This window comes from Copadichromis virginalis, linkage group LG16, assembly GCF_057382275.1.
Source record: "Copadichromis virginalis isolate Kocher_CV1m ecotype Utaka linkage group LG16, C_Virginalis_male_GT1.1, whole genome shotgun sequence".
Classification (NCBI taxonomy): Eukaryota; Metazoa; Chordata; class Actinopteri; order Cichliformes; family Cichlidae; genus Copadichromis; species Copadichromis virginalis.
Window position 1 is genome coordinate 19,872,663 of NC_140633.1, and position 27,890 is coordinate 19,900,552.

General features: G+C 39.8%; 2 protein-coding genes across 3 annotated transcripts in view; one reads left to right on the plus strand and one right to left on the minus strand.

Moving 5' to 3' along the window:
• Positions 1-27,890, plus strand: part of st6gal2a (ST6 beta-galactosamide alpha-2,6-sialyltranferase 2a) — a 45,038-nt gene that overhangs the window by 12,151 nt on the left and 4,997 nt on the right. Inside the window, exons 2-7 of one of the 2 annotated variants that reach the window (XM_085433629.1) lie at positions 9,810-9,903; positions 12,794-12,850; positions 12,921-13,994; positions 19,319-19,416; positions 19,919-20,020; positions 23,234-23,408. In XM_085433629.1, the coding sequence (XP_085289755.1) occupies positions 12,965-13,994; positions 19,319-19,416; positions 19,919-20,020; positions 23,234-23,408 (1,405 nt within the window). In that variant the 5' untranslated portion in view covers positions 9,810-9,903; positions 12,794-12,850; positions 12,921-12,964. The remainder of the gene's footprint in view (positions 1-9,809; positions 9,904-12,793; positions 12,851-12,920; positions 13,995-19,318; positions 19,417-19,918; positions 20,021-23,233; positions 23,409-27,890) is intronic. The other variant, XM_085433628.1, reaches the window with a different exon arrangement.
• The window catches only part of tmtops2b (teleost multiple tissue opsin 2b), a 29,241-nt gene continuing 27,459 nt past the window's right edge, over positions 26,109-27,890 (minus strand). Inside the window, exon 4 of the mRNA XM_085433631.1 lies at positions 26,109-26,752. Within this exon, the coding sequence (XP_085289757.1) occupies positions 26,537-26,752 (216 nt within the window). The 3' untranslated portion in view covers positions 26,109-26,536. The remainder of the gene's footprint in view (positions 26,753-27,890) is intronic.

The window sequence follows — 27,890 nt, forward strand, 5'->3', positions numbered from 1 at the left end:
TTCCTATAATTGATGAGCCTGTCTGTAACTTCTTTGTTCTGTGGGTTGTGTCATTGTATCAACACAAAAACGGACGCGTTTTTACACGTAACTCATGATTACGTTTTCTTTTTACAGGAAAGTGGTGGTGCCAGGCATCACAGGAAAACAAAACTAGACACACTGTTGTTCTGGTTAAACCAATAAGTCTATTAACTAGTCACATGGTGCTAACATTCACCCATAATTTAGATCTTGTCAGTGTTGTTTAGTAGGTGTGTGTTGCATCGTTCACTTTGCTGTTTTGTTTTTATGGAAATTAATTGTAGTGTTTTGGTTCATCCCTAAGCCACAGTTTAGTTTGAAGGCCTAGATGTTACAGACAGATATTTGTTTGCGTTGAGACAGATGTGTACTTCAGGAGGTGAATGGAAATGTTGAACAGTCTGTGAACTAATGATACAAAAGTCTGGTGGGACATTATCGTGAGAGGCCCTTTTATGATCCAGTAGTTTTTGGAACTTGCCTCAACTGACCAATTATTTGAAGATTTGCATGTTTTTAGGAAATTAAGTCTAAAAGTATTTAGAAACTGTCTTTTTTTTTTTTTTTTTTAACATGTGTTGACCAGTTTTGGGTCATAGTTTTTGAAAAGTTATTTGAGTTTTTTTAAATTAATTGTGTGCATTTAAAAAATAAAGACTACTAGGCGGGGGGCTGTCTGTGCTGTTTCACTATCGTTGTTCTTGCATAAACTAGCCCTCTGTATACATAAAGGGCTGAGCAATGCAATTCAAGTAGTGCACCATAACTAATAAGTAAGGATTAATGACTCTGGTGTTTACTTTCTTAATGAATGGCTGACATTAAAGCAGTGATTCTCAATTGGGGTCTCTTGATTTTTGTCAGTCCAAAATCCAAAGCTGTTCACTTTTTAATTACTAGGAAGAAAAAGAAGACCAAAAACCAATCAGCATTTGAGAATCTGAATTTCATTTGCTGTTTTATTATCGGTTATTGTGCTGACTAAAAAATACCAAGAAGAAATGGACACAACTCGGAGTGAAAACAAAGAGGACTTGGACTCTAGTGTCAAAACAATACTCTTGCTGATACTCTTGCAGTTACTCTTGTAGTTACTCTTGTAGTTAGCCTTCTGTGTATCTGTTTACATATTTTTTCCACCCTTTTTGTTGTAGAGTCCTTATTTAGCTTCTGAGATTTAAATAATTTCATTGTTTGTGTAGCTGTTGGAAATGTTTTTTTAAAACCGTGCTTAGCTGCAGTCATGTGATTATTAGCGTATGTGACTGGCAGGCAGTTGATTGGCTGGAACTAGCTGTATTGTGCATGTGAAAGGTGTCATTTGTGCGGAGCCGGTTTCTCTAATGCCAGTACAAATTCACATTTCCACAAAAAGACTGACAGTCAAAACAAGATTACAATAACTACAAGCAAGCAACGAGGAATATTCAGTCAGTTCTCTGTATGTGTACAGTACAATATTAAAATGACCGACGTCAGAGCAAAGCCACGCAGATGTGATCACAGCCAGCCAAGCGGTGTCTGCGCTTACATCTGCATGCACAGCACCACAACTGAATGTAGGTCACAGATGAAGGCAGTGGTAGTGGTGGTGGGGGTGGGCATTGGAAGTGGAAGTGAAGGGAAGAGGAAGCCCTTCATTATGTCATTGTGTTGGAGTTTCAGTGACAGGACTAGAATAGGATGTACAGGGAGGTTTTAAGAATTAAAGTAATAATTCTTCTACATGTCCGCAAAAACAAAGATGCAATATGTCAGCAGGCCCGTCTTGTTCCTCTCTGACAGGGTCAGAAAACAACTACCTGCATTAGATAAATGACTTCTGCTCACTTGTTTTGCTCTTTTTTTGGAGGTTTTTTTCCCAGCACAAGAAAACATTTCAGCTTTGACATTATCCTGTCTCCACTTTCTCATTTATGTGGGCTTCAGTCTATTTGCTATTCTTATCAGCTGCTCTTTGAAGTTGGAAGATGTGATGAACTGTAGCAGGCCCTTTGGAGAGCTCAGATACTGCCAGTGTAATTACACAGGATGAAGTGTTCTGTACCACATGGTAATAACTCCATCGCCTCCTGAGGCTAAAAGTACGCTGGACTTTGCAGCAGGGCACTTATGAAGCGAGGAAGGAGAGACTCTCCTCATTTAATCTTTGCATGCGCTTCGTCTTTATGTTCAATTTCTCACTTCAGCTCACGTATATCAAGTGACCTCTGATGTCTTGCTTCTCATTTTCGGTGTCTCATTTGTTCCTTGTCAGATCCAGAACCACCCAAGTTTCCCCAGATTAGATGAGAAAGTGCAGCATGTACAGTACAGTGAAATGTTATGCACTGGACGGGCTAAGTTTGAATGATATCCATTAACTTTGGACGATTGGACAAATGCACCGCCCAACCCTGTTATTTAAAAAAAAGAAAAAGAAAAAAGAAGCCGTTCCAGTGATGGCCCCGGCTCTGGAAGTGTGTCTGTCTCAATGACACTTACAGCTTGAATCATGTCTGCAGACCAAAAACGTTGGACGCATTGATTCTGATTTCCAGAGTCTGTATTTGGTATGTTGCTAACATGGGTAATTTCCATCTCTGTCTCATATAGAGCAGTTTAATTGGTGAGATCAAAGGCTGTGTAGTTGTTTCATCACTTTTACACTTTATTCTTTTGCCTTTTGGAGTAATTTATTTAATCTCTTCTTCTGGAAAAGTTCTGCTCATGTGAAGGGGAGTGAAGCGTGAAATCTGAAATGCAGATTAGTTGGTGGAATTGCACCAAAACAACATTCTCCTTGACTTTGAACTAGGTGATGTGAATAAGCAATGAATAGGAAAGGGCTCTGTTCCAACAAGCTCTGACTTTAGCCATAAACATATCAGAGCAGATTAACTCAGAGATGTTCAACTCGTAGCTTTTAGTTCCGTGAAGGCTGATCAGAATAAGTTCAGTCTGCTCTGAGTGCGTTCACCCCGAGTTAAGTGTGTGCATGAGTAGAGGGGGAAAAAGCGATCATCAGCAGAGCTTCGGGATGCACCATGGCAACCGGTAAATAAAGAGCAAAGTTTCCATTTGAGTCCAGTTGACCGAGGAATATGAATGTGTGTCACCGTGGACCATGAGGTTGATCTCAAAGAACAGAACAGAGTCAGTTTAGTTAGCTTGAACCACGCTATCGGCATAATAAACACTGTTACATTTTTAAAAAGAGGATATCATTTTTTTGTAGTGTCTTTTTTATCTTTTGCTATGTGCTAACATGGCTAATTTCTTTTACCTAGTTTGAATTTTCAACAGGTAGAATCCACATCCTCTGTCATGTGACTGATTCAGGTGGTTTACATACATACATACATACATATTGCTGTCAAGCTTAAAGGTTAATATTTATTCCAAAGTGAAGAGATAAGTTGGGTTGAAATATTTCTTTTCTGTCAGAAGCTTATAAAAATGTGTTTTAAATAAATAACAAAGGTGTAGAAAATCCTAAATCTAATCAGTCAAAAGCTACTAGTCCTACAGAATAACACAAACAAAATGGAAAAGTTAATTCATTAGTCAGTTCCAAATAAATAATGTCCACAATAATACAAAATATAATCTCAAATTATATCAGTTCTTCTGTATAGACTTAAAGTGTTAAACAACAAAAACATGTACAGTGGCGCAAAAAAGTATTTAGTCAGCCACCGATTGTGCAAGTTCCCCCACCGAAAATGATGACAGAGGTCAGTAATTTGCACAAGAGGTACACTTCAACTGTGAGAGACAGAATGTGAAAAAAAAAATCCATGAATCCACATGGTAGGATTTGTAAAGATCCTTTGTTGGCAATAACAGAGGTCAAACGTTTACTATAGGTCTTTACCAGGTTTGCACACACAGTAGCTGGTATTTTGGCCCATTCCTCCATGCAGATCTTCTCGAGAGCAGTGATGTTTTGGGGCTGTCGCCGAGCAACACGGACTTTCAACTCCCGCCACAGATTTTCTATGGGGTTGAGGTCTGGAGACTGGCTAGGCCACTCCAGGACTTTCAAATGCTTCTTACGGAGCCACTCCTTTGTTGCCCGGGCAGTGTGTTTTGGATCATTGTCATGTTGGAAGACAGGTGTTGTGTGTCTAAAGCTTTATGCAGATCAATTATATTTAAAAAGCAATTGCAATCATGTCAAAGCAGTCATGTTACTAAAAAAATGAACTAATGTCTAACTGTAATTTCAGTGTTTGTAGAAACATAAACTCCTGGAACCTAATTCGCTCCACTTTGTATGATTGAAGAAGTTAAATTGAGTGAAAGAAGAACTGATTTAGATGCTGTCAGAAGAAACGAGTTGGAGAGAAACTCAGAGTTTGCAGCATGAATTAAAACCTGGCTTCTGAAACGGGGTCTGGGGCACCGGCAGGGTCTTCACCAGTCTCTGTTTCGCCTCACGCTGCTGCACATTACGCAGCTATTAAGGCTTTATTGTGGTTGAGCGTCGTAGTAGCTGGATGTGTCTAAAGATGTTTGTACCCGTTAGAATAGTCTGAGCTGAAGGCAGATTAAAACACCCTCCGTTCTTGCACGCCACTTCATGCAGCTCTCATCTGCCTCCAGAAAGACATTCGGTCACATCCCAATAGACACAAATTCCTGGGATAAGACAAGCTGCCATTTATTATGAATAAACTCTATTTATTTATAATAAATGGCAGTTCCAAATGCACAGTTTTTGAACTCTGGAAAATGAGTATATGGGGCAGACTTTGGAAGCTCCCATGCACGCTGACAGGCACTTCAGTGTTAGGGGCCAGTGCGTAGTTTCTCTGAACTAGCTCTTCAGATATGCTGTCCAACCAAGTCAGACATCAAATGCGTTCATAGCCATCCCCATCGGCCACACTCGGATTGGAATGCATCCCATCATCTTACACAAGCTTGTGAATGTGAAACGGTCCACAGGAGAGGAGTACAATACCTCTCTGCTCGCTCACCTGCGGAGGGCCGGCCATTCACATGGTCAAGTGGGTGTGAATGTCAGATCTATTTTAAAAGATTATGGTTGGTGTTGGCATCAGATGTGGGGTGAGCAGCCTTGGGGCCAGCTAAAATAAATTTTGGATGGAGCATAAATCCAAAGCATGCTTGAGATCAAAATACAATTTGGGTGTGAAAACTTCTCCAAAAAACCCAAAATACACTCTTTAAGTTCAAGTTCATAAATAACTCTGGGTCCCAGCAGTGAGGGTGCATTCACCCATCCAGCAGCCCCTCCTGCTTCAGCCTATTTCTAACAGTCTCCCTCATGTAATACATCACTGGAAAATCTATTTCCCACACTATGTGGAGCACATACTGCATTTGCATTTTTACTACACTATGCTCTCTTCCCATAATCCTGGGAGACTTGGCTTGGAAAATTCTAACCTGTTCATAAATGAATTCGAGTATCTACAATAGCTGACCACACGGTTCACTCTTCGATTTGTTGGTCCACAAATTCTTAGTGAACCTCATCTTGTTGCCTTTTCCTTTTGTGATGTATTAGTTTACAGCTACTAGAGGCAGTTCGAACCATTGCGAGGCAAATATTAAAGAAATTCAGCGTTATTTATTTTTTAAAAACTCTTTCACATGGAAAAGAACTCCGCTCTTGAGTGCTCAATATTTTATTAGGAACAAGTCCTTTGGTTCGTGTAGTAGTTCAGAAAATGTGCAGCCGTCTATTGTAATGCCGTGCGGAAAAATTGGGACCGAAAGAAAGCACTGCTTCAGAGCAAGCCTGCGATAATTACTCTGTGTGCTTTCGGTTCAACCGTATCTTTTATAGGACTCTTTTATTGCTTGTCTTTTGTTTTCTGATGATGTGTTAAACATCGAATATTAATCTTTGTCGGCCCACTCACTGAATAACTCTTCTTAAATTCAGCGAGCCTCACAAACATGTTCCTATGATCCATCTTCAGAATTTCCATTTTTATTTTCTGTAAATGTTATGTGGCTCTTGCTTCATAAGCCAAAGCCAGAACCTCTTCAGAGACTTATGTTAACTTGCAGGAGAAATTTTTCAAGGCGTCCATGATAAAAGTATTCGTATCGTGGCTGCCCCTCACCAGTTCCTCAGCAGGGTGCTGTAAAGTGGATTCTCTGAGATGGTGTGCAGCTGGATCCCCCGAGGGCTCTTCTTACCTGGCAGCCAGATACTGGCTGGAGTTCAGCGTGCTGAGAATATTACAGCAGGGAGCTGCAAGGCATGCTCAAGGAATGTGGTTATGTAAAAGAAATGGAAAAGAAATGTAACTATAAATATATTCTCTATATTGTACTCTGTCTTGCCTCTCTTGTGGAGTCACATTGCAGTTTTATGGCTCGACTGTGGTTCAGTGTTGGTGCTATGCAGAGCTTTGCAGAGCTGTCTTTAACTACCCAGGTGACAGTTTTAATAATATGTATAACAACTGGACATGTCTGCTACTGTTGTTCATGCTTTGCCCCTGCCTTGGAAAAAATATGGTGCATGTGTAAGCAATGTGCTCCTGGCTTGCTGGAGGTATACATGCTACTATAGTCTCCCTGTAGGCAGAATTTCCATAATCATATCTAATTTGGCGAAGAGCTACACAAATCGACACCATCATCGGACCATATACAGACATTTAAACTGCTGTAGAGTCCCAGAGCAACTACATCATATTGATCTCAGCAGGTTTAAATGCAATTCATGCAGGAGGAAATGACGTCGGCCCCGCTGTTTGAAAAGTCATCCTGATTTTGTTTTTTTTTAACTAAGTGAAGATAAAAGATTGGTGTATGAAAAGCAGCCCAGTGATTCTTATCAGAGTTTCCACCTACGTGCACGAGACCACAAACCAGGAACTCTTTGTCAAGGGAGACGTTAGGGGGCCTAACAGTGCTGCATTATGCTAATCACACAGTTGTAGCATAGTCGTTTTTTTTAAGGCAATCAGTGTGAATTTAAAAAAAATAATTGTAAAACATAACCATGGGTGTGCGCAGCTTTTATAACACTATCAGCAAATTTCTGTCTCTTCAGGAACAATTACACCTATAACGCTTTGTCTGAACCACAACGTTAGTCATACAAGTGCCTTCTTGAACACTAATTTTCTCACAGTTCAGCTAATTTTAGGAGGGACCTCTTAAAAGTCTGTTAGTTTATGCAGGATTTGTGCACTTTGTTGCTTTTCAGTGTCATAGAGCATGTCATAAACTTTATAAACGTTATATAATAACGTGTAGTACAAATGAAACGTTAACCTTTTACATAATATCTTGAAGACAGCTGATATTAATGTTAAATGCCCAACTAAACACTATCACAACATAAGTGAATACTAAAAAAAATAACCTTCTTATCCTGATGTTATTATTTTATGGTATTTTGCCTCAAAAAACAAAACAAGGAAAGATGGCCCAAAGGTAACTATCTGGACACCCTGCTAAACGTCAGTTGCCATCTTCTTTTCCTTATCATAGATGATATACAGTTTATTTTGGTTTTGCAGTTTTTATATTGGTTGTTGAACCACTGTGTGCAGAGTAGTAGTTTTAATAAAAATGCTATATATATTTTTGTGATATTCTCTGTCAAGAAGACTAGAATGATAGACGTGGATGCTGGGCGTCTGAACGTGTACGGCATTCAGGAAAGCAGGTTCAGAATAAGTGACCTTTTGGAAAATAAAGCCTCACCTGGCATGCAAAGTAAAGAAGACTCTAGTGGAATACAGAATATTTAGAAAACGCCACATAAAATTTCAGAATAAGATCCAGGTCCTGGTCCTCATGTGTCCCCTATACCAGGATGCTCAGATGTACAAAAATGTGAGTTTGGATGGCAACGAAAAAGGCATTAAAAAAAAATCTATAACTAAGATTATAGAGCCAAGGTAGGTACAGCGACTTACTTCCATCATATTATTTTGATTTTAAAATGTTAAACAAAACATTGAAAAGATAAGAGAAGAAGATCGCACTGGTAATAAAGTGAAATATTCAGTTGTGATTTTTGTGAATAGTTGTCCATAGTTAGGTTATGAGTAAGAGAAGATGGAGTGTTTACTCTTGGTTGTTGTGGAAGTGTTGGGACTTGATACCAAAGTGTTGACATATGCATGTAATATCCTGTTGTTAGATGTCACAAATGTGAATGTTTCACGTGAATATGGCACTTACTTGTTCTTGTTCGGTCATTGTTTTTCACTCAAACTCTCTAACACAGGTAAATAATATTTTACTATAGCTATCAAGTCAACAGGCCAGTTTGACTGCAGTTATGTGATGGTGGTTACCTGCATTTACACTCACTGTTGCACATCTTAATCTGATAAGTAACTGAAGTTCAAGCTAATGGAAGATAAAGAGAGAAAGGATAAATGATTTTGTGAACTAAGGAGGAAGCAACACAAGGGCGTTCTCTGACTGCTTTAGGACAATCAATCACTCCTCCCAGAAAATTTAAACACGAACGCCTGGCAGAGGACCGGCAGACAAGCTACAAAAATACTTTTTTACTCCCTTATGAGGTACCTGCAAAAGCTGAGCACATCAGCTTTTGAGCTCATCTTTCATCCAGCCGTGCTTCAGAAAATCTCGGGGGGTACATGGGTAGAACAAAATAAAGTAAAAAAAATAAAAATAAGAAATGGTTGATTCGTTTTTGCGTTATTGCATTTAGAACTGTTTATAACTACAGGCGATATCTCTAACTGGGAAGCTATGTATAACACTGAAACTGAAAATAGGATGTGATGATTTGCAAATGTCATAAACTCATTTTGTATTCGCAGTAGAGCAAAGCACACAAATCAAATATTTAAATCAAGAAAACGTAACATTTTAAGAAGGGCAAAAATGTCATTCTGAGAGTGATGGCAGCAACACATTTTTAAAAAGTCAGGACAGGGTCATGCTTACCTCTGTGTGTCATCCCCTCTTCTTTAAATAAGAGTCTGTAAATATCTGGGAAATAAGGAGACCAGCTTTTGACAGCTACCTATAGGGTGGTGTGGACACGCAAGTTTTAAGAATGAGACAAAGTGGGATTTTAAAATTGGTACAACAGGTTGTCCACTAAATATCTTGGCACACGTTCAAATCTCAGTGACCTTGACTTCGAGCTTAAGGTCAGAATAAGTTAGAACAAAGCATTGTAAGACTTTTAGACTGATGCTATGTGGTTCTCAGGCCAAATGTCCAGTAATTCTGAAGGTTCAGTGGCCTTTCAGAGGAAATTAAAAACACATTGAGGAAAAGGCCATGGCTAAACAGAAACATCGCACATATCTGCAATAATATATAAACCACAGAATGCTAAATAAGTAAAAACATATTTTAGCTCATTCAATGGCTGTTTGACAGCAACGTGACTCGGTTAACTTAAGTCAAACTGTAGCAACAGTGACAAGCCCTTTTCAGCATCCCTTGGGAGAACTCTTATCTGCTGTTGTCTGTGTTGCTTGTTTGTTTGTTATTTTCATATTTGACTGTGTTAGATCTCTTAGAGACGTGCAGGTGTTTTCCCGTTTCTGAACATGTTTGCTTTGTTATTTGCATTCCATAACATTCAAGCAGCTAACCACTCTCCTCTTTCCTGCTGCACAAGCTTCAGCTGCTTCACTTTCATACACCCACTTTCGATTTCGGTCTTATTCTTTACAAGATCCGCGCTTTATATTCTGTTTGCCTCCTTTGTCCATCACAGCCTCCTGCCAAGTCATTTTGTCTTCTTTTGCTGTCTGGCAACGTCTCTCTTACATGTTTCCCGTTTTGTTGTTTCTTTGTGTATCCCTCAGAAGATAGCTCTCTACTCCGCCCCCGCCTCTCCATCTGTGCCACACACTTGTGTTGTTTCACAGTTACTGAAGCACACATCCTGATTGCTACCAGGTGAGGCAAACTACAAATGCACACACATGCTTGCATGACATGCATTGGAGCACACACATACAGTCTGCAGTGGTTCAGTGGTGCATTTAGATGACATTTGCTTGGTGATAACATTGCCACTGGCTAGGTTTGTGTTTTGCACTTTGTCTTTGCTTTTTGTGTGTCGGGCATACTGCAGCTGTTGTTTTCAGGTGTTAAATGGCGCATTTTCCATTTAGGAACATTTGACCTCCAGTGTGGTAGACATGTCAAAACTCCTAGAAGGAAAATCCCACCTGACTGTGGTTTTAAATGTTCTCAGAGGAATCAGATGTGTGTTTCCACAGTGTATTTTCTTTCTCTCATGCCGTTTCTGCTCCCTCTAGCCTAGTTTCTCCCTGCTGCTTTCCTCCTGCTTGACTGGGGTCAGCAGATGAGCTTTGACCTCCTGTGTGGCCCCTGAGCGAACAGCTTGGAAGCTGCGTGAACGCATAGGGGCGGAAGGCCACAGGGGCACCCGAGATCAGTTGTGCTGTACTCTGCAGGACCCAGCAGCTGCAGAGACAGGAAGCTGTAATTAGGACTAGAAGAGGCTTAATACTCAGAGCCATTTTTTTCCCTTCCTGCCAGTCTTCCATTCTTGCTCTCTTTCTCTCTCTAGAGAGAGAAATGCTTCCACATTAGGAGACCAAAACTCGCAATTACATGTGATTGTAATCCTCTGATGTGAGGCAATTTAATGCTTCATTTATTCACCTTCATTGCTGTATATTTCATGCCTTAATCCATCAGTGAGCCCAACGTTTTGTACACCAGAGTATTATCAAAGCTGTAGGGGGGGGCGTGCAAAAAAGTGAAGTAAACAAAGGTGTTATGTTGTCAGATTTGCAAAGTAATGTAACAACGAATGCTTTTGAATATTATTGTTGAATATTATCACACAGGAAAAACCCCCCAAAAAAACCAACTACAAGTAAAAGAATTACACCGTGATGCCTTTGCCTTTGTAAATGGAGGAACAGTAACTGCGTGTAATACCTGCCAGTCAGATTAACAGTATTTCGTCTCTATCTGCCATTCTGCAATTCATCTCATGTAAACAACGTGGCGCACAGCGTGACGTGAAAAAGGCACATCCCTTTGACATTGCGTGAGGAACTCTGTATTCCTCGTCCACAGGAAAATCCAAAAAAGGAGGTTTAAAAAAAATCACAGTTTTCGGTGATTCGAAACACCGTTTACGTGTAGAGGAAACAGCTGCGTTTTCAAAAATACCCGTGTAGGTGCAGACATAGCGTAAAAGAGTTGGTAGTTTATTTTCTTACTATCTGTAATTTATTGCAGATTACTTGTATTTGCTTAATTGTTTACTAAATGTTTGAGGTGTGAAATAAACCACAACAGAGCAAAGTATGGGTGTGTGTGGTTGGAGGATGTGTTTGTGCGTGTGCCTGTGCGCGTGCACGCACGGGGGGCGAACATTTTTCTTGTAAAACAAAGGGGGCCCAGCAAAAAAGTTTTGAACCACTGACTTAAGGTGTGTGTGTGTGTGTGTGTGTGTGGACAGACAATTTGCACGCCACTATAGTTGTGAGGACCAACAGTCACTTATAGGGGCAAATTGCCCGACCCCACGAGTTTGAAGGCATTTTTGCGGCTCAAAATGTGATTGTAGTATCAGGGTTAGGATGAGGTTATGGTTACGTTTTAGGCTGAGAGTTAGATATTCATTTGTGATTGTTGGGGTAAGTGGCTAGGGAAAGCATTATATCAATTAGATGTCCTCACTAAGAAAAAAAAAAAGTGTGTGGGTGTGTCATAAAAAAACAAGACTATACCGCAATTTTTCTTTTTTTGAAAAGTAAAAAAGAAGGAAATTAATCAAAATTTAACTATCATTTTGAGTAAATAGTAGGATAATGGCAGATTCTTGATTATAGGAACCATTGTTTCATCAATGTTCAGGTACAAGAACTGGACTTAATAAGGAATGAAAAAATAGCCAATGCACAAAGACAAATTTCAAAGAAATTCAAAAACCCTGCTCAAGACCACTTTAGAAAAAATGCAAAAGTCACTCAGGACTTGTGCACAATAAGGTATTAATCTATTCCACTTCTAAAAATGTGTCAGTAAGTTGCTACATGTTTCTTTATGAATACACATAAAGAGTAAAAGCCATCATAATATGAAACAGATGCAAACTTCTTTAGAGGCAGAGTCATAAACTTTTAATGTCCTCATGCCTCTTTATGGGTTATATCATCTCATGAATCAATTAAATGTTCATTTAGCAGCAGGTAGCAGTGATGTAAAGCATTACTAATTGATCAGCCATTTGGTTCATCACTGTGTACATCTTGGGGAAAGTACTTTAAAGACAAAATCACGATATTCAACTGCCGTTCTGTGACACAGCAACAGAAACCCCCCACAACATTGCGGTTGCCGTTAAAGTCATTTTGAAAGCTACTATTTAAACAAAGCTTCCACGTGAAAGGCTTCCTTTGAAGCTTTTGTGTGGAGGCTTAAAGTTTCCTTCAAAACCTTCAAACCTCACGTTAACAAGCTTCCATGGGAAAACTTGGGTTGTTTTTGTTTATTAAATTGGGGAATTCATCCAATGATCCAAATTGTATTTCATCTTTGTCTGATGTTGCGTTTAAACAGCCGGAGCAGCTTTAGTTTTAAAGTTGCGTCTGGAGCTTTCAGTCTTACATGAGGGAAGTTTGATTACAACTAATAAATGGGGCCAGTCTTTAAAAATTCTCTTTAGTTGCAAATGGAAAGCGGCCAAGTTCTTGTGCGCAGACAGTGGTTTCCTGTGTGAGCCGTATGGTTTCACGCTCACATCCCCTCATGCATGCATGTGCACGCTGCCTCAACTAATTAGTACCTCTCTTTTTCGCAGGGTCCTGTTATATCCTGGCAGACACATGGACAGGGAGAAATAAAACCGTCAGTTCAGGTGAGTATTTCAAACCTCTCACTGCCTCTTTTGGGCTTCCTATCGGTTTTTAACTGTACTTCCTTTACAGGCCCTCCACCTGACCTCTGGGGTAAGTCCTAGCTGTGGGACTTGATGTTGGTGGGCCCACAGAGCTGGCGTGCATGTGAGAAAGAGGCAATGAAGTCCAGTATGAGGCACTGGCGGAGGCTGATGCTGGTGGGAATACTGGCCTGGGCTCTCTTCTTTCTCGCCCTCCTGTCATATTTCCTGGATGCTCGTGTGGATGAGCCCCTTACTTCTGCTGGTGCTTTACTCTCCCAGCACCCAGACACACGCCGTCTGGCCTCCATACAGGCCTCCCATCAACAGCATGCCGTGGTAAAGCTGACTTTACCATTAACTACAACGTATCCCAGAGATAAACCGGAGCTGGAGCCTCTTGTCAAGTCCGGGACCCCAGAGACCAGCCTGGAGATGAGCCAGAACCCAAACAATCTTCCTTACGCTGTTTATGGCAGCCAGGAAGTAAGTCGCCAGGACTATCTTGACCCACAGAGCCTGGCAGCCTGGTCTTCCTTTGGTACAGAAAATGTGGGTTCTCACTCAGATCCTGTAGTCCAGAGTCGTGAGCGACAGTCACAGACTGCAGACTATCAGAACCACTTCAGCAACACTCAATACCAAGGTGGCAGGGAGGAAGGTGATGAAAAAGAAAATGAAGATCTGGGAAACAGAAGGAAGAACAGAGTACACAGTATGGCCGGCGATGACTTCTCTGATCTGGAGGAATTCTATTTCTCCAAATCCATCTCGCTAATAAAGCGGCTCTGGAAGGGTCGAGTGTCGGCAGGCATGCTGAGTCTTCGACTGCAGCGTGCCATGAAGGAATACGTCAACTCCAACAAACACCATGTTTCCTACAAGGGGAATCGCAAGCCCGCTCAGAGTGCCAAGGAGCTGCTTTGTGAATTGAAGAATCAGGCCCGGCTGAGGACAGTAGACGGGTTGGAGCAACCCTTCTCTTCACTTGGCTGGGCTCGTCTGGTGCCATCCCTTCCCCTGGAGCAGCTGTACAAAAAGGAGAACAGGAGAAGCTTCAAGACCTGTGCTGTGGTCACCTCTGCTGGGGCCATCCTTCGCTCACGATTAGGCAAAGAGATTGGTAAGCACCAAATAAGTCACTTTCTGGCATTTTCCAGAAAAAGTCTACTGCAAACGTGTATTCTGTTGAAACTTGTGCAATTACAGATACTTTTCCCCGAATGTCTTAAATACAGCACTATAATAATTATGTAATCTAAATAATTTCCATGAAATTCTTTATAACAAATTATGAGACAAAGTGGGGCCGGTGCTGCAATTAGAAGGCTTTGTGTGTCTCTGACAGTAAAGGCTAAAGTGGAATTCAATCCTATTCAACAGTAGTAAATTTCACAGAAATTAGTCTGTGAAGAAGTCTTAGTCTTAGTCTCAGTCTTGGTCTCAGTTGACTGCAGGTGAGTGCAGCTGACTGAAACTAGCATCAAGTCACAGGATGTAGAATTTCACTGAAGTGTTTTATGGAGAAACAGCAATACTCGGAATTAAGTAGGAACAATAACAGGTTGGACATGTTACTGCTGCCAAATAAAGGTGTCCCCTGTACCTAATAATAAATTACCATTAAATGATTCATTAGATTGTTTGATTGCTGCACAAAAGACTCGCCTGTTCTCTAAGTGTCCCACTCAGGAGTGGTAGTCTGAAGGTCAGCACATTTCCACTTTGTGCCTGCAGAGATTAGCATTTGCTCAGGTTTTTGTGTGGCTTTTGCTGATTAACTTGTCAAGCTGATTGTGCGCAGCGTTGAGTGCGTGCCTAGTAAGCTAGATATCTTTGCATTTGAATGTGTGCGTTCTTGGTTTAGAGACTTTTGGCAGCTCTCCGGTAAGTGGGGAGAGTGTGAATTCAGTGACAGATGGCTCCGCAGAAAAAACAGAACCCCCTCTGGTAACCAATCAGGCCTCTTCACATCACATATAGCTTCCTTGCATTTCTCTCTGAATTCAGCTGTTCAGGGCAAGCGCTAGAATTAATAAGAAGGTCTTCAGCTTTGTGGCTTGAATTTTTTTTTTTACATCTCTATAGACTGATACGGGTATACAGATGTCACTGCCACAGAACACGTTTTACAAGAAAGACAAGAAAGTACACCACACTAGGGCTGAACGATTATGGAAAATAATCTAATTGCGATTTTTTGCCCCAATATTGCGATTGCGATGCGATATGCGATTATTTTTTAAGGTCTTTGTCTTCTGTATTATTAAACAAAGACAAGCAATACATCATATAGTATGGCCAATACTATATTACATTAATTTTAAACTGTTCTTTCCTGGAAGACAGACCTCTGTTATGATGACATGAGGTGATGCATGAATTGATGACTGACATTTTTATTTAACTTCTTCAATCACAACAGTATATTTGAACATACACAATAGTTTATTTTTAGCTTACAAACATCTGAGCATAAAGTGCTGACAAGGAACCCTGGTGTAAACATTAAAATGAAAGTCAGTACAATGTGCAGATTGCAGAAATATACATAAAAAAAATCAGTGGCTTTACCACACTCAGTTTTTCGACATCTGTGAACTACTAGACAGTCATTCAATTAAAAAATAATATTAAATAAATAAAACTAATAAATAAAAAATACACACATCTTACTGATCTCTGCAGTCAGTAACATTACACATAAAGTGCAAACATAATAGCAATTGTATAAACACACACACAAACACGCCTTTAAAATTTAAAGGCGTGAAATTGGACGGTCTAGTTCTGATTAGCGTCACCGCTGTCTCGGTGGAGTTTAATAAACTCGGCCGTCTGCTTCTTGCTATCTAAAATATAACCAGACACTGGTGTAAATTCTCGACTGTCTCATACTTCTGTTTAATAAGTTTTCTGTTTGACGTTTAGTCAGCTGTGTGAAAACCAAGGAGGAACCCACCCGGGGGATTAATAAAGTTTTATTTTATCTAATCTAATAACTTTAATCTCAGCCAAACCGATTTACTCACGAACAAACAAAACACTGAAAAAAGCCCAACAATAACATTTTTAGGTTGTCTAAGTGACTTATATATTACGTTTAACCCGAGCAGCGAAACTCCGCGGTGATCTGAAAATGATGTGCCAGGAGTTGTGCCGTTCTCGGCCGCATCAGTAACCCTCGAGCTCCCGGCTAGCTGTCGAGCTGGTGGGTAGCAGACGCCTCTGAAAACGTCGAAGCACTTTTGCAAATATGGGATATCTTGATAAACCGAGCAGATATTTGATGTTTACACAACTACTTTCTCGCCTGAAAATATGTTAAAAGTTTATTTTGTGACCCAGAAAGATTAGTATGAGTAATTTTAAAACTTAGTAGCGGCCGCCATTGCTGGAAACTGGAGTTTGGCTGGGCCGCGCTATGAATTCTGGGATATGGTAGTAATTTGGACAGCCTTCGGCGCGTCGCTGTGACGTAATCGGTCTACAAATGCGGCCTCAGGAGGATGCAGCCCATGAATTGTATAATATAATCGCAGTATAATCGCAGCCTTTGCGGTTAGAAAATTGCACTTGATCATGTCGCGATATTATCGCAAATGCGATATATCGTTCAGCCCTACACCACACAGAGAAATGGGTACATGCGGGCAATGGAAACAGACTTCTGCAGGTGACCCTTTGGTTATCAGTGAAAACATCGATGCCACAAGCCTTCAGTCTTTAGCGCGCTACTCTGTTGTGTGCTACTTGGAAATCAGCAGCAACATCTTTTCCTACAATTTGAAAAACATACAAGCCACCTCCCATTGTTAGTGCATGAACACGTGACTTGGTATATGAGAAACAGGTGACTGAGATGGGAATGAGTTTTCAGTTTCAGGCACCAAATCTAAATCTTTCTGTATCATCATCTCCCGTGTTTGATTTTGATGCCTGGCCAGTCATGTGTCCCATATGCATGTGCTCGCATACAAAAAATAATAATAATAAATTCTACCAGTGTTATACGGTACTTTAGTCACGAATTAAATAAAGAGCTGTTCTAAACAGTATCCTGAGTTGGTATGATTACACACAAACCTTCTTATAGAAAGCTGCTGTTGATGATTTCTGAGGTCACCCACATCTCAGTGTAAAAACAGCTGCAGGATACCCATTCAGTGTGTAATCATCTACGTATTCAGTTAAGAGATGTTTAACTGATGTGCTGTAGTGTCTTGATAAATGGGACCGTTGTTATGAAGCTGATTATTTATTGAACAGCGTCACAGTGCTTTAAAAGAAACAGCATGTATTTGCTACATTAATTCTCAGGCTTAGCTTCAGCAGGAAATCAGATGGCATTGATCTCACTCTGTCTACTCATTCTCACCCTGTTGTACCCCCTGAAAGGCTTCTCTGTGCCAGAACCTGTATTTTGCAGGTATGAACAGTGAGTCATTCATTCATTCAGTTAACCTGTCCGGACTTGAATATGACGATCGCTCTAAATTTTGAGAATACCAGAGGCAGGTTGACTGACTTTTGGATTGTAATGTTCCTAAGTGTCTATACACCACTGAGGCCATGCTGTGAGAGTTTGTTGGTCAGGACTTGGTTCATAGTAAGTGTGGTGATGTGTGCCTGCCATCATGTGGTGAACACGGCAAACTGCATCCTCATTCCAAACACGGTATGGAGAAGATTCGTCTTTGGCAGGGTTATTCAGTTTGATGCTGCAGTAAAACACTCAATTCAGAGGTTTGTTTTATTTATCAGTGTTTAGACACAACTCTAGTGTTATTTATGTTTCAAATTTATCATGCGAGATAAGTAAATATGCTTGAATATCGGTGCTCTCTAGAAACTGTCTCATTTTCCTTGCAACTCTTAAGTATGGATTGTCTTGATGCATGCTCTATTATCCAGGTGAATTATGAGAGAGAAATAAGAGTTATGAGAATTTGCATATTAAGGATCAAGGAACTGACTCCAGCCCGTTGTTCTTTCAGTGGGGCTGGAGTCAGTCATTATGCAAATGGACTTTTTAAAAGATTGGGGAAACCTGCAGTCAGCTGCAACAGAAGAAGTCACTCCCACTGAAAACGCTACGTCCAGATGAACAGAATCAACTTTTGGGGAAGTCTGGATTGGTACCGTCCAATGGCAGTATTAAATATGTTACTGAAATGCAAGGCGTTTTTCCTGAACTTGTTTTTCCAGAATAATACAGACAGTTTTTTAAACTTGAACCAAGTCATATATACCTGTCCCTGTTTGTGTAAGGGGGATATTGGCCATGATAGTAACAAGAGACAAAATAATAAGCAGTTATTCATGTAACTCCATTTTACTTTAGTGAATAGTTATGGCAAAAAACTTCTTTTTCTTCTACTACTACAGTACTACTAGTACTTTAATCTCAGAATTCTGACTTTTTTCTCAGAAGAAGAAGATTTTTTCTAAGAATTCTGAGTGAGTCAGGAGTGAGCAATGAATTTTTTCCAGGAACCCCATGAGAAACTGGGCCGCACCACTCAGTTAGACTCAGTTCTGCTCTCATTAATTTTATTATTATGTGCTACGCCTTTACTAAATAATCCTTTTTTTTTATCCTTTCTTTCTTCTGAAGGTGTTAAATAGGCGTTTGGCCTCCATCAAGACAGAGGCTGATCGCTGCTTGAAGGACTCTTCTTTAAAGCCATCCTTCAGCTTGAGCTCTGTAGAGAATGGACATGTTTACTGTGTTTTATTAGAGCCTTGTTTGCTGTTGTGAAGCTGCTCTGAGTTGTAAACCTGCTGGTGGCAGTGATGAAGGGGTATCAGATCACAAGCTGAGGGATCATCCATTTTGGTGTTAGTTCAATGCAGGAGGAGGACGCCTGAAACTGACAGATCGATCAGCAGACAGGCAGGAATTAATTTGTAATTGTTACAGCAGCCATCCATCAAGGTGAGGATTTCAAGTTGTTGAGGACCGTGAAGGACATGTGAACAAAAAAAACCAGTAAACTCCTTATGTGAGCCATGGCTCTTTGTTTACCTGAGCCAACCACCGGTTACATCCCCGAGCCTGTCGGATATTGTTGTCAACAATTAGTGCAAGTGTGATTTTCATCCCTGTAGTCAGTGTGTCGTCACTGACTTTGGTTGAGGTGCTTGGTTATTGAGATGTTTGCCTGTGTTTTCTCCTCTAAATAAATTTGGACTAAGTAGAAATTCTGAAAGATGATGGTAATTGCTTTAAGACCTTGAAAACATGAGCTGGTAACATTTGGAAGAGACATCTGATATTTGTTTGTACATCTTCAAAGCCTGGCTTCACCCTTTAAGTTTTTTTTTATATCGCTATGAAGAAGACTTTTTATGGAGGGAAATTGTCTGTATATTTCCATGATAACAGATGCAACTCAAGGCCAGTTTGTTACCTTGCTTTGAAAGACTCCATGGTTTCCCTTTCAGACGCTCATGATGCAGTTTTACGTTTCAATGCTGCACCTACAGAAGGCTACGAGAGAGACGTGGGAAACAAAACCACTATCCGCATCATCAACTCGCAGGTGAGTTAGGATGAGGCCTTAAATGACAGTGAATCCTTAAAAGAAACAGATTTAAAAAAAATACAGTCATTTATATTTTCAACTCACTATTTATGTAGCAAAGTAATGCCTTTAGAAGTGTATAAATGGTCAAGTGTTTCATCCAAATGACGATGAGTTCATTGTACTTAAATAATCTGAACTCAATGGTATGAACTGTCATTAGCAGATAGATTAGTTCTTTGGAAAAAAACACCAACAGCTTCTTTAGTCTTTGTTTTGTGTAGTCTGTCTGGAGATGTTTAAACGTTTGCTTTGCCTGGCCAAAAAAACATATTTGTGTAATCATATTTACTGGACAGGCTTTATGTTGGTATCTGCCTCCTAGTCAAATTTATAGTAGGCACATAAAGAGGTTCTCTCTGTGTTTTTATTTGTATTTTGGCAAAATAGTGACCATGCATCTGAATGATTGTGCTTTACATTTGAAAGTAAGACTTACATTTCATGTGCTGTGTTACAGATTTTGGCAAATCCTAGGCATCGGTTCAATACGAGCTCTATCTACAAGAATATAACTCTGGTGGCCTGGGACCCCGCACCTTATGCTGTCAACTTACACAAGGTATATGTGTTTTCACTTTAGCAGTTTCAGCAGATCATTTTCAGGAGTATAGGAATATTAAAGCGGGTCGTCTTAGGAAAGTAAACACAGTTATTGTTGTGTATGTAGCCACAAACACATGTAGGAAAAGAAGCTTGTTGCCATGATGTCATCTCGTCTATCTCTGACTTCCACCTGCCCTTTAAAAGGTTTGGTTCATGTTAGCAAATGTGTCCAAAACAAGATTTTATTCCGAGGCTCCTTTCCCCTTATCCTCCTCTCCGTGCTTCCCGTTAATTGTTATTCGGTGAATGGCCTGATTGTTTGAGGTTAAATTATATTTGCATGCAGCCTCTGCTTTCAGTGATTTCATTTATCTGGTGAATTACATGAAATTTCTTTTTTTCATCATCATTATTATTATTATTATTATTTTTTTTTTTAACGCTTTAATTAATTTTCTGAAGGACATCACCAAAACAAACAAGATCATTTATATTCCTGCATTAACCTTTAATCCTTTTAATCAGTGTTGTGCTGCTAGATTAGGTCCTTACGTCAGAATATATCAGATTAAGTAAAGATTTAAAAAATGGCTGATTTGTTAGTTTATTACTATCCATGCAAATAGAGTTCAAGCGTGCGTGCAGTGCATTGTTATATAGCTACAGTATTTGTCATACTGCTCACCCAACTGCTCACATAGCCAGTAGACAGCACGGTAAAGAACAGGATTACTGGATGTGGACTGATGGGGTTTTAATAAAGAACACGATGCTCCACTGACACTTGACCTTTGTCTCTACATCCGTGTTTTCAATTCTATCCTCGCTCATTGTCAGTAGTTAACCTTTGGAAATACTGGAAGGTGTTGTTGCTGTTGTCCAGTTTCTTGTAGCTTTTAGCACCTCGCAGTGTGTCTGTCATGTAGCTTTCCTTCTCGTATATAAGTTTGTTCAGTTTATTTTTACTTTGTATCCCATGACACTCGCCAAATGATTAAATGTGTTACATTTCTTAACTTTATTTAACTTAGATATAAGTAAACTGCTTGTTAATGCAAATATCTAACCAGCCAATCACATGGCAGCAGGTCAGTGCATTTATGCATGTAGACATGATCAACACGACCTACTTGAAGTTCAAACATAGTGTAAAAATGAAGAAGAAAGCTGGGGTTTTGAATATGTGGTTGTTGGTGGCAGATGGTCTGGTCTGACTATTTCAGAAATTGCTGAGCTACTGGGATTTCCGACACAACCAACAACCATCTCTAGGGTTTGCAGAGAATGGTCAGGAAAAGAGCAAATATCCAGTTTGGCAGTTCTCTGGGTGAAAATGCCTTCAAATAGAGACTGTTTATAATCAAGGTATGCAGAAGAACACACAACATGTCAAGCCTTGCCCAGATGGATTACATCTGGTTTTGTGAATGTTACAGTGAGTTCATTAGGGGTGCTAGTGGTGATATATATTTTCAGTGATATAGCAGGAAATTAACTAGGCATATAATTATTTTCTTTCTCCTTTCCCCCTTATTTTTCAACTAACCTGCAGTTCACAAGAGCATAATAAACCTGGACATTCTGTTTTTGGTGTGCCACCCCGATATTTTAGTGGCCCCCATATGGCCACCCCTATGAAAAAAATCTGGAGGCTCCCCTGATAGTATACCAAAAAACAGCATGCATATATATATATATATATATATATATATATATATATATATATATATATATATATACACACACACATACATATTATAAGTGCAGTTACTAATTATTATCCAATGCATGGATGCAGTAACTTGCATTGTGTGTTATATAGTTTCTCAAAATATACATTCCCAGTAGTCGGGTCTTTATTTCAAAGCCCTTACACAGATTTACATTAAAAGCCATTAATTCATAATATTCAGCTCTCATGAATTAGTGGAACAACTGTTATTTAATTTGGCTTTTAATGATAAACTACAAATTATGAACAATGATTTCATGCTCTCCTTTATTTCTGCGGTCAAACTGGAGATGGTACAACTGATGAAAATGGACATGCACACTCCCACGAATCCATTATGAGTACTTGGCACACCGATTACATCAGTTTTCTTATGATTTCATTTGTCCAACTGTGATGTATCCCTACAGTGCACTTGCTGTCTTCAATCACAGTATTGTTCTCTACACAGCTGTGCTGCACCGTTCGTCTAAGACACTTAACATTTTCTGGGATGTTTTGACAGCTTAAAATTTCAGTCAAACCACCTGATTGACTCCAGAGCCCTTCAATTTCCTGACCGGAAATAGTCTCTTACATAGTTTCAATGACTCTAAAGTTTTTAGCATAACAGCCACGCTACTATAAGACAGCAGCTCACTGACTTTTCTGTTGAGAGGCTGACTTGTTGGTGGGAAATTATCAGTATGCACTAGGCTTATATCTGCAAAAGGTCCTCACCTAAACCAGGATTTGTTCTGCACATGCACACACTTCCTGTCTGAGCATTTAGTGCAGCTACATCGATTTGTTCCTCCGCTATGATGTTATTTCAGGAAATTACATTTAATATGCTTTAGTTCTATTTTGTTAAATGCATACCCTGTAAGCCATACATTATTTATGTCCCTGGGTAACAACACAAACCTCACATGAATAAAACATAATCATCTAAACTGTGAAAGAAAGCATAAATACAATTCAAATGTATTCCAGAGCCACTCAACATGATACAGCATAAAACAGCAGTGACGGACGTTTATCTGTATGGGCGTTTTGTGTTTTTTTTGCAATGTTCGCAGTCTGAAGATACATTTGACTAAACTTCAGCATCCATTCAGAGGAGTTTTTGTCCAAACGTTAGAGACTGACAGATGTTTGCAAAGGGCTGCACTCTATCTTTAAACATCTTTTCCTTCTTATCTTTTGCTTAAGGGGGGCTTTTTTAGCCTTTGAGATAGGGTGGTGGAAAGAAGACAGGAAACACACAGCCATGAGTCGATTCAAACTCAGGCCTCTGCAATAGCCTTATGGCATTTGGGCCACCTGCTCAACCCAGTGAGCGATACTACTGTTGCTATTTTTGTATTGACTGCAGTCTTCATTGTTTTGAATAGTAGAAAATCCTCTAAATATCAGAAACATTTTTAATTATTGGAAAAAAAAAATCACGTTGTCTTATTCTTATCTGACTCATGATTTGAGATTAAATCTGTCTGCTGTGTTATCTCTCGTCAGTGGTACACTAGTCCGGACTACAACCTGTTCGGTCCATACATGGAGCACCGCAAGCTGCATCCTGACCAGCCCTTCTACATCCTTCACCCTAGCTATGTGTGGCAGCTCTGGGACGTGATTCAGGGCAACACAGAGGAGGACATCCAACCCAACCCCCCATCATCTGGCTTCATAGGTGAGTGCACACTCACGCATGTCTTGCATGCGTGCAGTGGTTGCACATGTGATGCACGTCTGTCCCTTCAGCTGCTTCTTTGTTGTTATCTTTGCAGATTGTTGCCCGCTCCTATAGCAGATATATATGCACACAAACACACGCACGCTTGTTTGCTGATGGTGTCACTGAATGCACAGTGACACCATCAGCAAGTGGCAGGATTATGCAAAATACCAACACACTCGAAACCAATATATTTAAACAGACAGGAATGAAGATATGCACTTCACCTTCCTGTCCTGTTGCACTGTGCATTCTTATACATGATGCTAGGAAAACGGGAAATTGGTTCGGTTGTCTTATTCTTGAAAAGCTGCACACATCCTGAACTTGCTAGGGAAAACTTTCCTGAAATTTCTTTAAGTAGTCTTCATTGAATTGTTGTCCAGGCTTCTTGAAAGATTTTCAAAGCTCTTTTTTGGATGTTGTATTTTTTTAGGCCTGCCAATTCTTGTTTTGTCCTCCACCTATCAAGTTTCCTCAAATATCTCAAGGAAACACCGCACACCATGCTGAGATATGGCTATTTTTCAGCTAAAAGCTCTTTGAGAATCACCTTAGTGGGAAACATACTATATTATGCTTGTCAAACTGGCATTTTCCAGATTCGTCTGAAAAGATTCTGCTAGAGAAAAAAAACCCACATTTTTTGAAACAGGAAAGCAACAAAGACTCCACAAGAACACGAAATCTAAGTAGCATTCACGCTAGTGAGCAGATATTTGGTGTACAAAGGGAAAAACTTGCAAAAGCATAAATAAAGCATCAGCTATAAAATATCTAAACAGCATATTAAAAAAAATAAGTCAATTCAAATTCAGCGGACTGCAGAGGGTTGCACATGAGCGCAGAGGAGAAACTGGTCACTCTTTAATCTAATTACACTTTTCTTTTAGCTTAATCCAGCAGCTCTGCTGCATCACAACCCAGGAATCTGCGCTTTGGTTTGCCGTGCATCGGGCGACCCACGTTACAGCTGGTTTTCATTGTGACTGCACTTGATAATCTGTGAATCAGTCGCTGATTACACAGCTTAAATGGAAGGCAAAAGAGCTTTACACTGGAGAAACAAAACCCTGCTGAAGTGTTAGGCATGACTGCCTGTATTTAAAATGTCACAATGTTCCTTGGAGGACTCTGTTGTTTATATTTGTCATGTTACTTTAAATTAGACTGTTTTCCACTCAGCTGAGATTTTGACCTTCAGGGGAAAATGAAAAGCCGTCACCCATCTGTTGCTGTTACAGGATGTGTTTCCATTCTTTTTGGTTTTAGACATTGGCGTTTTGTCAAAAGTGATTAAGAAAAACGTATTATTTTCTGTTTTGTCCTCATTTGCACCTCTTTCATTTAGGAAATACAAGAAAAGGTTCCTTTTGCTTTTTATAATATTCACAATGTCACACCATCCTCCAACCTAATTTACGATGCATGATACGTTCCTTTTTCAGCAGCAGACATTTTTATTAAATCATTTGAATCCAGCAATAAAATACAATTAAACTGGTGACGATAATGTTATTTGTAATACCCAGCATTTCTGAACAGACTACTCTTAAAATTAATTTCATCCGAGTCACAATTACAAACACAATTTGACTTAACTAATAACACAGTGCTTTTCTTGTTTTTATTGAATACACTGAGCAGTCAGCTGCATCGCAGACTGGAAAGAGTAAGCAAAGCTTTTGTTGTGGCTTATTTTTTTGCTTGCAGCCTCTTGAAGAAGCACCAACCTCAATCACACATTTTCTGAAGGTCCTGAATGGCACCGCACAAAAGTGAGGAGGAAAATGACTCATCAATATTTTCTGCAACTCTATGTCAGTGGGTTGAGGTCTGAGCACTCTGACCTCACTTATAACTCCCTTAATCTTGAGCAGGTCCTGGTCCATTATAGTTCTAGATCTACAAAAGCAGTAAAATACTGATATCTGCTTTATGTCTTGCAGTTGTCATTTAAGTAAGGCCAGCTAAATGTAATCAGTTTCCCTAAATTTGTGCATTGTATTTCCCAGATATGCCCGTAATGTCCATCAGTCATCAGACTGGAATCCTTTTTCTGTGGCTGGCCGTACTGGATAATCATTTTGAAACACTGGCCCTTTTATTCCGGAAAGAAGATGAAATCATACCTGCAAAAACTCCTGCAAAGAAACAACTTTGTAAGACCAACTAAATCATAACCAAAGAAAGCACAGCACAAACACAAAAACGAACACAATTCAAATAAACGCCTTCATGCAGAACAAAACTGAAGTACACGCATGATAAAGGTTCTGGGGGCTTAACCTTTCGAATTCTTCAACATTTAAAGCCAAAGCAGCAGGAGGGAAAGAGGAAAAGCAGAGTTAAATGATGCTTTAAATGATCCTTGCTGATCAAATCACAAGTCTGCGCAGTGACCTCCCCATTTACAGTGACACAGCGACTGAAAAGCAGCAAGGAACAGGCGCTGTTTTACTGGGTTTTTTTTAAACTCTTTGTTTAAAATGTAAATTTAAAAAAAGATCCTGTAGTTCAAAAAATAAATTTGGCCTTTTTAAACTGTGGATGAAAACTAAGAATATGTAATATACTGAAATATATATAATATATACTGAAATGAATGTAATGCATACACATCAGTTCGGAAACAGACTAAAACCTTGAACCCACCACAGTGACGGTGCCCTTTATTAAAAAATACATATTTTTAATAGACGCAAAAACGTAGAAATAAGTTTGAATGAAGTTCTTACCTTGTTTTTTTTGCATGTACTGAACAGGAGAAGGTGCGTGGTGGATGATAAAACTGATTGATACCAACATGTCTGGTTGCATCACACATGGGTGTACATGTATGTGTGCATTTGCATACTTTACATGCATTTCTGTGGTCGTTTAGCACTTTTGTGTTATGTATAGTAAAAGAAAAAAAGGTTTAAAAGGGCACATTTATGGTCTACAAATACAAGTTTACACATAACACGAAAAAGCACATCTACTTTCTGAAAGCTCTTGTCCACAGTCCACCGGAGTTCACATTCTGGGTTATTCGTGCTTCATTGTGATGGCGGTGATTCCTGTCTGATTAATGCTCATGTTCAGGGGGTGACCTCTGGAGGGTTTGCGTGCTTGGTGTCTGCGGTGCTGTAGCACTGGTTGAGAGCTTCGGTGGAGATCTGGGCGGTGCAGGCCACCGTGTTGCTGTAGACGCGCCGGTTAAGGTGGATTACCGTAGTCTTGGACGGCATCGAGGTGTCGCCTTTCTCCGATGACCAGCGATCGCAGTGAAACAGAATCAGGAAACACCTGTAAAACTGAGAGGGAGAGGAAAATAGTGGAATCACTGCACACTCACAAGCAGGTGAAGGTGTTTTACAAACAGTAAACTGAACTGAAGCATTTCTCACATATAGTAAAGAAAAAATTATTTGCATAGGGAAATGGTGCTGTCTGGATAAGTATGCAGGGTAGTGTATACAAAAGTTCACTTGGTGGCTGTAAATTTATTGGCCACAGTATTCTGTCAGGGGTGAAATCGAACATCGGACTTTTTTCTGCTTTGCACTCTGGGTCAGTTTCAGGTTAAAGAGCATTCAGCGTTTGCTCTCAGTCTGTTAGATATCTGTGTTCTCCATTGTTTTAAGGTCTTGAACAGTTCAAGACTGGAGTGCATATGCAAATGAAAATGGCCTAATGGTGTGTTCAGACTCACCGAAACTGCTGGTTTGCTTTTTGGAAACCGCAAATATTTTTTAGCCAACACCAGAAGCAAAACTGCAAATAGAAGAAGGCACTTTTAGCTGCTCTCTTATTTCCCAAAGAATCTCCATGGCGACTGGATCTGCATATTTTGATTTGGCAAAGATTTTATATCCTTTCATACTCTTCCTGACAACAACCGCCTTATTTATCCAGGCTGGGGACTGACAGCAGGAGTACACTAGTTGTAACCCCCTTTGGACTTTTTCTAAAACACTATACCAGAGAGCCACTAGAAGGAGAACTTCAGTATGATTGAGAACTCATTTATGATGTTGCCAAATTTTCTCCAAGCATTCTCCTTCTTTTTTTGCTGCACAAATATGCCTTTACATAAACTCTATGTGTAATCTAACTGTAAATAATTCCTTTAATGTTCCCAAATTGAAAACGAAGTGATGCTTGGGAAAAGAAAAGGATCTGTTGTCGTGGTAAAGCAGGTTACCTCCAGCACTTGGCGCTTCATTTCTTTGGAGGTCTATAGCACAGAACTTGTTAGGGTCTTATGACATCCTTAGGATCTTGTGGAAGTGACTCATCCATCCAAATTACAAATCTGTCATCAGTAACTCGTGTTTTTCAGCTTTGCCTTCATATTAGTGGAATACAGTTGTTAGGGGGAATATAGAATTCTAATAATGCCACAGACCACGGAGTCAAACTTAGCCCTCAGTCATGGTGGCAGCTCATCTG